Below are 14,234 nucleotides of genomic sequence, written 5' to 3'. Positions count from 1 at the left end.
AACAATTGGCCAGCAAACTGCCTAAAGACCAAACCCAGCATTAATGGAAGGGTTAGTAAACTGGAAACCTAAAAGCTACTAGGTCAAACACTACAAAAATTTTAAAACTGATAAAATGTGACTGCAATAGACATAAATTTCTGCTGCCACTTTAATGCCTGTTTTAAACACCTTTCTGTATCCTAATCCGACTGATCCAGGGATTAATCCAGTGCTAAAACAGGTCAACACTAATATATAGACAAATAATAGAATATACTGTAGCAGGCACCAGTGAGCAGATAAAGAGGAGACTATTTACCTTTGCACTGAAATCTGTTGAGTGGTGTGGTGAGCAGTAGCCTGTCAGCCATGTCAGGAGGTCCAGTACAACGAGCAATACCTACAAATACACACTCAGGTGACATCACAGTATATTTTGCACCTTTCTTTACACACAATATGAAATGTATGTAACAGAAAACATACTATTTTAGTCACAGGTATTTTAATAGCATCTAGATTGTGTTTTTTCTTCTTACCAGGCTCTTTGAAGCCAGCCTTGACCCACTGAGAGAGCCAGCGCAGGTCACAGTTACAGTACAGAGGGTTGGCACCAAGAGCCCTAGACACACACAAACAAACAATTAAATGTGTAATCCACTTGCATCCAACACACATATACACACAAACAGATATTGGGGCTGTACTTACAGGTGGGACAGAGAGGTGAGGTGGTTGAAAGCTCCTTCTGGTATGGTTGAAAGGTCGTTACCATGGAGCGTGCTGAAGGAGACAGAGAGAGCAAAACAACAGTGCATATGAATATTAAAAACAAACCTGACCTTGTTACAAATTCAAGTGGTCAGTTTTTGACCCAATGCTAATTTTAATGTGTAGTTAATTAATTTGATTAAGTTTTCGGCGTTTCTTTATAATCATACTTTTGCAGCACGGAGAAGAATGTGAAATCTTTGACTTTAGCCCAGCATGCTACTAGTTGTTACTGCTACGTTTCATCTACTTACACTCATACTATGACTAATGCTGCCACTGTTACTTATACTATTACTGTACTTACATTGACTGGTCTATGTTTAGATCAAAATCTTAAAGGTGCTTTTAAGGTTTGCCCATAGATTTCATTGACCGAATTTCACAATGAATATCTAAACAAACCTACTGCCTCATATCCATCACATCAGAAGTAAATGAAACTGACAGCCCAGCTGCCTAATACTCGATTTTCAACAAACTAATACACCAACCCTGACTAACTGCATGCTAAATTATTTAAATTATTTGTGGTTCCTCAGCTGCAGACACACCATCATTGCCTTCCATAATGGAAAATAAATAAAATATTTATGAAAGAATAAGACATAATAAACAGAAAGCTTATTTTCATTGTTGGGCAATAAAGCTTATCATGGTCTCTGAATGGAATATAAACTGTCTCATATGGTCATCTGGCAGACTATGGTGTGTGCATGTGTTTGAAAAAAACTTTGTGTCACAGGGACAAACTGCAGGCTGTGATGTGTATCGGTGTGAGAATACATTTCTGTTTTGTCCCTTTGGGTTTTTGTGCTTGTGCTTGTGCTTATGCGTGTAGATTTGTGAGTATCAGAAAGTTTTGTCTCCAAGGGCTCAGAGACTGCAGAGTGTGTATGTGTCCTTTGTGTCTCGCCATTTGAGTGTGTTGCCTGCTGGATATAAGTTCACATTCCATTAGAGCGAAAGGCTGTAGCAAGGGACAGCTATCAAACCACCACTATTGGAAAAGTGTGTGCGTGTACGTGTGTGTGTGTGATTTTTTTGTGCACTTAATGCAATGTGTGCATGTTCAGGTCAGTGTATACCAGAGTGTGTAGCTGGGCATACAAGTGCATACGTTTGTGTGTGTGTGTGTGTGTGTGTGTGGTCTTAATGTCTGTGCATCCTTGCAACTTTACGTGTTTGTGTGCACCACTGTGTGTGTGTTTGTGCGTACGGTGGTCTAACAGCCCCCGCGTAAGGCTGGCCCAGAGGGGGTTGTGGGTAATGAGGAAGTGACAGTGATGGCTGCCTGGCAACCAGTTGCTATGCGGGGGCAGAGAGGGATCAGTCCCCACGGCAACATCAACTAAAATGAAAGGAAGAAAGGAGGGAAAAAAGCGATGACTAAACTTCTGTAAGAAGAAAGCCTCGTAAGAGATACAGTCATATATAGAGAAAAGGTCAGAAACAAAGATGACTTCTTAGAGGGTGAAACACTGGCTTTCTGAACAAAACATTGTGGACAATGAAATGTCTACAGAGAATAATATGAGGTAAAAGAAGCAGACCTCTAATCATTATTTAATGTTTACAGGGTTTAAGTTGAAAGTTATTTGTATTAAATGTGAAATTCCACAAATAAATCTATATCTTCTTAATTTTGAGCCAAGAGTACTAACATACAAAGTTAAGATTATCAGCCTCAACACTACCATTCACATTGTGTAACAGAATTTGCATCAAAAAACATCTTACTATTATAACCACAGCTTTTAAACTTTCCTACCACGGTGTATAGAGTAGACGTTCTTTTAAAAATCTCTTTCAACATACTATTCACTAAATCAAAAAAGGAAAGTAGCAGCATTGGCTTTGCGATACAAAACATTACGGATTGTGGACAATGTAGTCTTACTTTTGAGAGCCTCTACCTTTAGCAACAACAAAAGCTTAAAAGGTTAAATAAATAAATAAATAAAAAATGGAACATTTTTCAATTACCTCAAGTTATTTTTTGTGACGTTATTCTATTACAAATAATCCTTGAGTGTATTATCCAGAGTAAACAACTGAAAAAATTCTGTTCACCTACATCATATTGGGGTGGAGGTGCAAATCTCAGAGGTGGATATCTCAGAGATGCTAGAAATAATCTTTAAGAGCGACTTAATATCCCATAAAAATCTTGTTTTTGCTGACCTCCAGTGATATTCTTAACATAAAGGAATCATCTTGTTGCAATGATGCACAGGTGTAGAGCAGGACCCTGTGACACTGTTGGATGTGGTTACCCATCAGTGATTCTGGGTGTGGGCAGAGGTGAAACAAGCTTGAAACTTTTAACCAAAGAGGGCACCACAAAAACTGGTTTTCAGTCTGGTGTTAAGTTACTCTTTAACCACAGACTTACATAATATACTGATGTAAGTAAAGTAAGTAAATACATGCTGCTGTCATTGAGCAATGAAGGCGCAAGTGCGTATGTGTGTGTGTGTGAGAGGATGGTCAGACAGCAATATTCACATGCCGTGTGCATGTGGGGGTTTGTGAGACAGAGGGTGGACAACCAGATGGATGACTGAGAGAAACAGAGGCTGAAGGTCGATTCATCAAACACAACATTGGGCCGAGAGAGAGAGAGAGAGAAAGAAGGAGGTGAGGATGGATGAAGGAGAGAGAGGGAGAGTCAGATTGAAGGGACACACGGGGAGAGAGGGGCCAGAGAATGCAGATAGAGAGGGAGTATTAAAGAGAGGATGAGAGATTGTCACTTTTATCTTTTTTAGTACCCTGAAACAACAAATTATTGGGTGGCTGTGACTCATTTTGTGACTGGGTCTTAGCATGGCTCTCGAGCTGGCACCAGGGGAGTGATTAGTGACTTTGATTTAGCTCAGTACAATAACTAGCAAAGGAGAGTGAATATTGAATATTGAATCCACTGCGGCACTTGACGATTAAGCTTGCTACTCACAGAAGGCGTAGTGACTTGAGACCGTCGAAGGCATGAACCGGGATGCAGCGAATCTGGTTATAACTGAGGATGCTGAAAGGGAAATGACATGACAACAAGGTCACAAGACTTAGTTTCTGACTCAGGATGCTGTTTCACAATATTATTTTCTTGCGTACACACATTTTAAATTATTTTCTCTTGTCTTTCACACTACATCCCTGAATAAATATGAATGAATTTGGTTTTACAATAATACTGTAGCCACTGTAGGTTAAACACGGTGAAATAAACAAGGGGGCACATTTTAATGAAATACAAAAATTAGGTAGAGGTAAAAAACTGCCAGAGGCAAAGCTGGGACTTTTGGGACGTCAAACTCCCACACCACAATTAAGTTTTTCTCTTTTAAAACTGCTTATGAAACAAAAATTAAGTTTAACATGTGAAGTGAAGGAGACAAACATTTAAGGACGGGATTCTGATCATGGTCAAAAGAGATAAAGTTGGTCGTTTCAGGGTGCTATCATTATTTTAACATAATTAAACATGTAGCCCAATAATGATCCTGGTGTAAAAAGCTGACTGTTGCTGTCTGATGTGTATCTTAAAGACACTAGTAGCCTAGAACATTGGTTTTCAGCAGTTTTTAGCTCATTACGCTGTACAATGAAGTACTGCTTAATCATAATTACTGATTATCATGCAGCCTAAAGGTGTCTCAGAGGAAAGTGGGGGAGGGGGGGCAATTCTCAATCTCCAACTTGTTAAGAACTTGAGGTTGAAGTTAGAAAAAATCTGATGTAGAAAATGAAAGGTTAAACACTCTACCTCTTCAACTAGTCCACCTAGGCATTTAACTCAGAAAGTGTTCCACTGATACTATGGGGGGGCTAACAGTAGAAGCCTGTGGTTGCACTGGGCAGCTCCCAGGCGTGAATGGGCGCAACTCTATGAAATATGAAACAGGGCATTGCTGGAAATGACAAAATGTGCACAGTTAACTATCCCAGGACATATAAAATCCTTTAAGTTGATGTAAAATCCATGCACTAGATAAGATAGATAAGCTAAAGGTATAAAAAGAGACAACCTTAAGATTACTCAAACAATAAAAGGAATTTGTATCTAAGATAGAATGGCAGTAAAGAGTTTATGAAAAGATAATTTAAGAAGAGATTTTAATTTAAAGTTCACTGAGTGAGTAGCAAAGAATTGGAAGGATAATTTTGAGAACTTTTAGAAAGGAATAGGAAGATCTTTATAAGCAAAGAGAAAGAAAGAACCAGAAACAGTTTTATTGCCAAATAGTTTATATATATACAAAGGAATTTGTTTTGGCGACCAGGTGCGTCACAATAGACATAAACCTAAATAAATATAAAGATATATAAAAATATGAAATTGAGCAAAAGAATAAAATACAAGAAAATACAAGAAAAGCTTGAAATGAGACAGAGCAGAGGGTGGGGAGAGAACAGATGAAGAGGAAGAGAAATTAAGCGATATTTAGGGTAAAAGGAGGACAGAAGTAGAAAAGCTAGAAAGGGAGAAGTAAGAAAGACAAATTGAGAAGGGGAAAGAAAGATAAAGATACAGACAAGAAATGGGAGAGAAAAGAAGAAGCAGGGAAATATGAAGAAAGAGGGAGGAGAGCAGATTAATCAAAAAATGTATCTAGTGGTTTTTGACCTTACACACACACACACACACACACACACACACACACACACACACACACACACACACAAATACCCATATATAAAATTAAAATATGGGTGGGGATGTGTGTATGCATGACTAGGTGTGTGCACTGCCATGGTAACTTACAGTGTGGCTAGTTGAGTCATGTTGCTGAAGGTGTATGAGGCCACTGTGCTGATGCTGTTGTTGCTGAGATCCCTGTGTAGATGCAAGAATACAGTAAATTCACACAGACAAATGCACACAGACAGACTGACTGCACAAGGATATGTGTATTCTGTCCAAGGTTATGCGAGTGGTACATACACCAGTGACAGCTGCTTCAGGGCTGCCAGCTCCTTGGGCACAGATGTCAGCATATTACCTTCCAGGTAACTGCAAGGAAAAGTGCATGGTTAATGTAGTAACTTATTATATATGAATATATATATATATATATATATATATATATATATATATATACACACAAATGGCAATATAGCACACTAAATCTTTGGTTTTACAACTTCTGTCACATTGAAGATTGCGGGAGAAGGAGGATGTGGGGTATGAATTTGGGAAATGTTGGTGGGACAAAGGAATTAGGTGTAGTACTTCAAATCATTTACATTTATATAGCATATGTAGATTTAGCAGAGAAGTGCAGTGTCTTTTATGCATTATTGTTTGAGAGTTAGATGAGAAGAAGGTCAATCCCACTCAGCTAGGGCTGAGCTAGAGCCAGGAGGGGTATTAGCTTAGATTAGGAGAGGGAAACATCTAGTGTGGCTCCCTCCAAAGTTTACCATCCTTTCACCCATCACATCTCTAATGGTTGTCTGGTATCCTCACAGTGATCATAAGACAGTGTGAAAGGTACGTCACTGCGCCTGGCTATTGTTCATCAAAAAATAACTTAGTACATAAGTACAATTTGATTTAATTTGTAAAAAAAAAAAAAAGATGTATGGCACGGAACCAAGACCAACCAAGTAAATGTTGCTTTTTGACACGGCTGTCATCCCAAGTTAGCTTGTACACTGATGCACAGATTCTAGCAATGTTGTTACATTTTCTGCACAAGACAAGATTACAAGTGTTGGGGTGTGAATCTGTCCTGTAACAGTTTCATCATGTGGCTTTAAACCCATATTCCAGCCACTGCAAAGATACAATATTTACTTACCGATCCCTTCTGTGTTTGTGAGTATGTGAGAAACAAGTTAACAAACATAATACAGTATACACTCAAGTACACACACATATACACATTTTATGATCTGTTGGTCTCTGTTCCTCGCGCTCAGGTCATAAGTAGGTCATGAGGACAGTATGATGGAGTGTCTTCTTCAGTCTGATCAATACCTAATCACTGCTATTGACCCTGGAGTGCGGGCCTATTTCACAGCAAGAGGGGTTTCTGTGTGTGTGTGCGCGAGTACATGTGCATTTGTTCACCTTCCATATGAAAGATCTTGTTCTTACTTTTTTCTAAATTTTCTAATATCGATTAACATTGTTTTACCCTTGTTTTATCCTATCAATTCTAACAATTACTACCATTACAGACATTCCCTTTATTGGTCTCTTTCTTTATTACAGGGATTCCTACTTCCTGCAGGCGTGCGGGAAGACATTTTGGCTTAGGGGTGCTACAGAGTAGAAATGCGCACATGCAGTGTTGGGAGTAACGTGTTACAAAAGTAACGCAATTACAGCATTGTATTGCTTTTTGTTGTAACACAGTTATATAACGCATTACTAAAAATAAATCGGCAATATTATACCTTTTACAATCTCAGTAACGTGTGTTACAACGCATTTTAACCTGAAATTAAGTATTTTTTTTAAATATAATTCAACAACACCAAGAAACATTTTGGCACCAGAAAAACAAATCTGTGAGTAAAAGAGTAACATTATTTGCTGTTGCAGAAATCCGATAGATGGGTTTCTTGTATACAAACACTACTAGATGCGCGTGCAGCCAGCGGGCAAAACTGCTTTAGTAGCAGGTCAGAAGACTGTAATCAATGTAGGTCACGCATAGTTTGTAAATTCTAGTTGACTTAATAATAAACTTCCATTTCAGAGATGGATCTGTTTGTTTGTGTTTCATTTCGCATATTAATAGAACATGCACAACAATGCAGGTCAGCGAAACAAGACGTAATGTTGTTCAAGTCAGCTGCTAGCCAAAAAGCTAAAGGAATAAGGAGGGAGAAAGGCGTCCTTTCACAGCTATAAGTGCTGTCATTAGGCCTAACTTTTAGCTGTCACACTCAGAGATGCAAAGAACATGGTCTTCTGTAAATGTTGTGAGACCAGCAAAAAGCTTTCAACTGCGAAAAATTTTCTACTGAAGCATCTGCTAAGAAATGTGAAACTTAGCCTGTAGAAAGAAACTCCGGCAGCTAACGTTACTGCCAGTGATGCATCCACTTGGCAGGAGAGGTTGTTGATACGTTTATCAACGTAATGTGTTTTGTAAAAGCACTGAATACTTCTCTTATAAATGCATGTGCAAAACAGTAACATTTATGCAGTCTGCACATGTAATTTGCACACTGTGTTCCTCCCTGTCAATGGGGGGTGCTGCAGCACCCTCCACACCCCCCTTCCCGCGCCCTTGCCTACTAGCTTGAAATGAATGAAAAACAAGTTACAAGATGTAGCAGCTCTAATACAAAGGGAAATGGTAAGGCAAATAAATAATTAAAAATATTTGTAACTGTTTTAGATCGTTACACATACAACAATATTTCTCTCTTGTCAGTGTCTCTTTGAGTTCAATGTATCAAAAAATGACATAATTGTACTAGGCAAAAGTTTGTAAAAACCTTCACTGCCCCAGCAAATCTTTTAAATCTAATCTTTGACATTACAACTTTGGAAACTTCAATTTTAAATGAAATTTTTAAAATATTTTTAGGAAAATAACCCAAGGACACTTTCTGTGTGCAACTGTTGTGGCAGTCTTTCTGTCTCTCTTTGTTTGGCAATATAATGTATTAGACAGTATAGTATTTGACTGTGCCTTGCAGATAGATTAAAATAGCTGTGGTGATTTATAGATTTATGACAACAACATCTAAACAAACACATAAACACAAGTACCAGCGGCACTTATAAACCCATCAAGTCTCACAGGAAGAAAGAAAGAGAGAGACAGAGAGAGAGAGAGAGAGAGAGAGAGAGAGAGAGAGAGAGAGAGAGCATGTGTTTGTGCATGTGTTCACTAAATGGTTTGTTAGTTCCTGAAGCAGAAGAGGGCAAACTGCTGCATCAACATTGCACTGCAGCAATGTGTGACTGTGCGTTTATGTGTGTGGTTGTGACATGTTATTGGAGAGTAAGCATTGACAAGAAATTCTGTTTGTGTGCACGTATATGTCTGCTGATATGTTATTGGCTTTCATGTGTCTCTATATTTGAACAAAAGCGAGTACATGAATAGTGTAGCAGGTACGTGTACATCCTTGTGTTGGAGTTTGTGTGTGTGTATGTGTGTGTGTTCACATGTGACTCACAGCTCTGTGGTGTCCTTGGGAATGCCCTTGGGCAGAGAGTGCAGCCCTCTGTTGCTGCATCGCACCACGCCATCTGAGCACGTGCAGACGTCAGGACAACCAGACGCAGGAAGACAACCATTATCCTCAGCACCTGGAGAGAGAGAGAGAGAGAGACGGGAAAGAGAGAGTGGGATATTAGGGAGAGACAAAGAAGGAGAGGGAAGAGAAGGATAAAGAGAAGGACAGGCAAATTCAAAAATGGAGATGAGAGAGGAAAAGAGCAGCAGTGAGAGGGAAAAGGGAGAAGAAACGAGACACACAGAGGGAAGGAGGTTAAGGCAGGTATGGGCAAAAGGAGGGAGAGAGAGAAAAGAGAGGGATGCATTGAGATGAAACTGAACTGTAATGTGGTACTTGGTCAATTCCACACAACTCAGCACTTTTACCGAGTACTTTATAATAAATCAAATGACCAGGGGCTGCTAAAATCAGTTACATTGATGTGTTTCAACATCTGGCTCTGGACCTGCAGGCGGGTCACAGTGATATTAAAAACCCTCAGATGATTCTGGAGATACACTGAGCAGATGTTGACCGCCTGCAACAACTTTGAAAAGTCATGTAAACACAAACACAAAATGAAAGTTATCACAACACCTGCAGTCATCTGTAGCTATAAAACCTGCATTGTTTTGTCATACTAAGATGTGGAAAAACTACTTATTGTTTCAAGAAATTGCTTTTTAACATTGCCTGATATATTTATCATATTTATCTCAAAATGTAACACTGCAACTTGTACATGTTGCATTTTGATCTTTGACAATTGAATTGAAATTGAAATTGACAACTTTAGTCTTGCTGAAAAAAAAAACAACTACAAAAAAATGGTTGAGTGAAACTGAAGGGTTGTAGTGTTAGAAAGTTCAGGCTAAGCAGCTGCGTGTTTCCAAACCCACACATGCATACACAAACATATGGTCAGAACAAAAAACATCTGAGTGATTGTAATCACTTGGAGATAAGAATGATCACAGACTAAAGCATTGTTCTTGGCTATTTCCTTGATTGACAGACAGACAGACACACACACACACACACACACACACACACACACACACACACACACACACACAGAGCTTTAATCTAGTGCTGCATGATGTAAAATAAGCTAAGTTAAAACCATAATGATGGATAATAAAGACTGGACACTAAGCCAATCATAACACAAATGAATGTGTGAATGTGTGTATGCCAATATGTCAGCATGTGCTGCAATCATATACATGCATGCGTGTATGTGCATGCACGTACTGAGTTTGGTGCACATTTAGTTTGTTAAATAGCAGTCTCCCCCTGTCCTATGGCAATTTTCTCATTCACTTTGTAGTTTTCTAATTGTGCTAATGTCTAGATGTGGAGTAAATGGGCTCTTATGTGCCCGTGTGTAGAGTAGTGTGTGCGTATGCGTGTGTATATGTGTGTCTTATCTGATGTGTGTAGCTTGTGAGTCCACAGGGAGGTGTAGCCGTGGGCTGACTACAGTTGGCTGATTGAACTAACATCTAAATGTGCGCTAAATATCTTCTCACAAATTCAATTAACTTTACCTTTCCCCCGGCTGCCACTGGACAACTTAACAGTCATTTTACTCAACTATAAATAGACCAGACACGGGGACCTTGGTTTTGTGTGTGTGTGCCTGTGTGTGTGTGTGTGTGTGTGTGTGTGTGTGAGTGTGTGAGTATTTCTTTGCTTCTATTCTTTTAAGAAGCACTTTGAGATTTACATCTTCTTGGAACTTGTGGGCCTCTTACTTTTGCCAAGAGGTTATGTCACCCCTATTTGGAAGTTTGTTTGTCTGACTGTCAGCAGGATATCTTAAAACCTTTGACAGTTGGGCCTTGAGTCAAATAACAATTGATTTTATGTTGCTGGTGATCTAGATATTTGATTTCCATCATCAAGCAATAGTGTTTGACATAAAATTGTAGGTTTACAAGGTCAAAAAATATACCAACATAAATTTTGCACAAATTATTTTCTGTAGTTGTGCTCCTCAGCTCTTAGATTAATTTACAATTATGACTTTTGTCATTTCTGATGTTGTATTATCCATCCATCTATCCATTCATTCATCCATCCATCCATCCATCCACCCATCCATCGTCAACCACTAACAGGGTTGCGGGATGTTGTATTATGTTGGTTCATATTAGAAATTAGATTATCATAGAGTTAAGGGCTTGAGTGTGGTATCCGCCATTCAAATTTATGTTTTTGCAGCTGAGTGAGTTTGAAGGTAGATGTGTGTGTGTGTGTGTGTGTGTGTGTGTGTGTGTGTGTGTGTGTACTAACATTTGCGTCGGTGTGGGTTCCCATCGGTGGGAGCACATCCACCTAAGGAGTTCCAAAATCGGAGTGGGGCCCAAAATGGTGGGCCCCACTCCGATTTCAATTAAAATGAGCTCAGCAGCTTCCCCTGATGCTACCATTGCTTTTTTTTTCATTTCTAAAAAGTGGCCCGTAAGGTAGCAAAAAGTGGGTATGTGTGTGAAGGTGTGTATCGTCCAGCCTTTTTGTACCGGAAGTCAGGATATACACTTCCCGCGAAATCGAATACACACCGCGGGAATCTGAAACCTTTGGCCAATGAAATTACTGCACTGTACAATCAGCCGCGAATGTAAGGAAAACTGCGGAAATTGCACAAGAAGAAGAAGTAGATGAAGAAGAAGACTTCAAGGATAGAAGATTGAAGAAAGAAGAAGACGGAGTGGTTGGACATCTGAATATTTTTACAAATACCGACTTCTTCATGCAACAGGTAAGCTAGGCATGGTTTTTATGGTGAGTTTATTTTGGCGTTATATCGTGATGTTTGCTACCTCGTTTAGCTGCCATGTAGCTAACGTTAGCGACATAATATTACTATTAGCAGTTGGCTTAACCTAATAACGTCACCACGGACATGACAGCGGGGCAGAGACAGGGTGCAGTGAAGTCCTGTCGTTAAAGGTGGAATCGGTTGTGAATTGTGAGCAAGACAGGGCAGGACTCGCTGATGGAGGTTAGCCAGAAGCTAACGCAGGACTGAAGCTACGGTGCCGTGTTGGAGTCACTCAATAATAATCAATATCAAAGATGTTTTAAAAACAGAAGTTATGGCCGAACACCACATGATGTTTTGACACTTTAAATAACAAAAAAATAACAAATAAGTAAAGGTTTTTGAAAAGTTGTACATACATGGGAGAGGTACTACAAATATGCAGTATCCTTTTAGGCATTTAAACCCATTTTTGCCTGAAAAAATGCAGTCGAACAGAAAATTTAGGCGTCACGTCATTGACCCACATTTTTAACAAATAAAAACACATTCTTAAATTTCAGAGCATCACTGTGACTGATCAACTGATCAACAAATGTAGCAAGATGTGAAACCTTTGCTTGTTTAGACTCAATACTTCTAAGGGAAGTTTTCACCAAGCTTTTGTCCTGGTGGTACCGGCCTACCCTGGACCCCCCCATAACCATCCATGCGCTTATGTATGAGGAAGGATGTGATGCTGCATATGTCAGTCAATGGTCATGTGGCAACGCCGCCATGCTGCTGTACCAGAAGTTAAGTTTGACATCCCTAGTTTAAATTGATTACGGAGTGTCTGTGCAGCACAACATGGTTATCATCTAACAAGTTAACTTCTCGGCTTCAACAGGCTCGGTCAGCTTTCAGTGTGCTCATTTCAGAATTTGCATATTTCATTAGCCCGTGTTTGATGTTAAACAATGTGCATCTTGCAATAGCAAAGCTCAGTACACAGCTGTTGCAGCGTCTATGTGTTTGTATGAATGTCTGTTTATTTATTTTACATAATAGATTTTTTTTGTGACTTGCTATTTTTCAAAAACCTTTTTGTGAGATTTGCCTTGACTAAGTACGAATTACAATTATTTTCACAGAACCATTATGTCCACAAGGAGGAGGAGGAAAAAGCCTATAGACGATGCAAAGACATACATTCTGTCTTGCACTGACAAGGATGGGTTTATGCCGAGATTCATTGACCGTTACAAAGGTAAGTTGCAGAAGATTCCTTGACACAACTTGTGCATTTCAAAAGCAAAAAAGTATTATTGTTGATGTTAGGGATGAGTCGCGATCTTCGAATAGTCGGAACTGCGTGCGAAATTCGATCATAAAAAAGCATTTTCGAATATCGTTATATTTTCGCGCAATTCCTATGTGTTCTAAATTGACACCGCGCCTACATTCACAGAACACGCAGCTGGGTATTTTCCTGTCGGGGACACAAGGTGTCGTCAGCTAACATGAATGAAACACCCTACTGCGCGATCTAGGCTACCTGTGTTTTGTGCATAGTGTAAACAAACAACAGAAGAAGAGTATTGTCGTGACCGTTTACTCTGCGACCAACCATTTTAAATTATGCCAAGCAAAGCTCGCTGGCATACCACCACTCGGGGGCTGTTTACACTTCACTTCATATGTTTTCTGTGATCGGACAAGTGTATGTGCATCTGGTTGTTGAAACCACATATGTAAATGTTACTCCTCCCAAAAATGCACAAAAATAAACGTGTGAGAGAGTGTTATTATAGGCTATACGTCATGTTATAGCTAGATATGACGACGCTACTGCAACACGGCGCAGCTGAGCATCTATTCATCAAGCCAACTTGCAAACTATCGCAAATCAAAGTGAAAGTAAGTCGCAGATGCTTAACACACAATCATCTTCATTAAAAGTAAAGAAACGAGATGATCTTACCAGCGCTGTTGCCACTCTCTCTTTGATGTTGACATTTTAGCTGACGATCAATAAAATGCAGCACATATCTTAACTCCATTAAATCAGTATATAGTGCGGGAGTTGAAAATCGGATTTATATCCGACACATTTATGTGACCAAGTGTAAATGGAGCAATGTACAGCCCCGTACAACAACGATGCGTATAGCCACCTGAGATTCAAAGCTCCCGGCAGCAGCTTCATCCTCCCCACCAGTCATGGCTAGTTCGTTGGGTAGACTTGGCTAAGTTGCATGCTAGGCATCTGGCAATATAATTTCCTCGCCTGACAAAGTTAGTAATCTTCTGCTTGAGTGTCCCAGCTGTGCTCATTAGCAATTAGCCTCTGCGTTGTGGGCGGAGCCAGCGCTGCGGTAAATTATGAAAGCTAATACCAATATCTCTCTTCTTAGCACTGCAACCCACTACAGCACACAGGTGTTGATCCGCCATTGTCTTCTCTACTCCTCATAACCTGAGCGGAGTGGGGCAGGAGCTTGTGGCCCCCCCAGAGTTATTACATCACAACTCCAGT

General features: G+C 39.6%; 1 protein-coding gene across 1 annotated transcript in view; it reads right to left on the bottom strand.

Annotated features, from left to right (window-relative positions):
- Positions 1-301: 301 nt before the first annotated feature.
- Positions 302-14,234, bottom strand: part of LOC119896321 (slit homolog 3 protein-like) — a gene marked incomplete at its 3' end in the record, with an annotated part of 32,509 nt that continues 18,576 nt past the window's right edge. The window contains exons 3-9 of the mRNA XM_038709761.1: positions 8,905-9,037; positions 5,702-5,770; positions 5,522-5,593; positions 3,713-3,784; positions 694-765; positions 522-604; positions 302-382 (exon numbers count right to left, since the gene is read on the bottom strand). Of these exons, the coding sequence (XP_038565689.1) occupies positions 302-382; positions 522-604; positions 694-765; positions 3,713-3,784; positions 5,522-5,593; positions 5,702-5,754 (433 nt within the window). The remainder of the gene's footprint in view (positions 383-521; positions 605-693; positions 766-3,712; positions 3,785-5,521; positions 5,594-5,701; positions 5,771-8,904; positions 9,038-14,234) is intronic.

This window comes from Micropterus salmoides, unplaced genomic scaffold (genome assembly GCF_014851395.1).
Source record: "Micropterus salmoides isolate LMB-PRFRI ecotype aquatic unplaced genomic scaffold, ASM1485139v1 Ms_hic_scaffold_924, whole genome shotgun sequence".
NCBI lineage: Eukaryota > Metazoa > Chordata > Actinopteri > Centrarchiformes > Centrarchidae > Micropterus > Micropterus salmoides.
The sequence above is the reverse complement of the archived record's forward strand: the minus strand, read 5'-3'. Positions and strand labels throughout refer to the sequence as shown.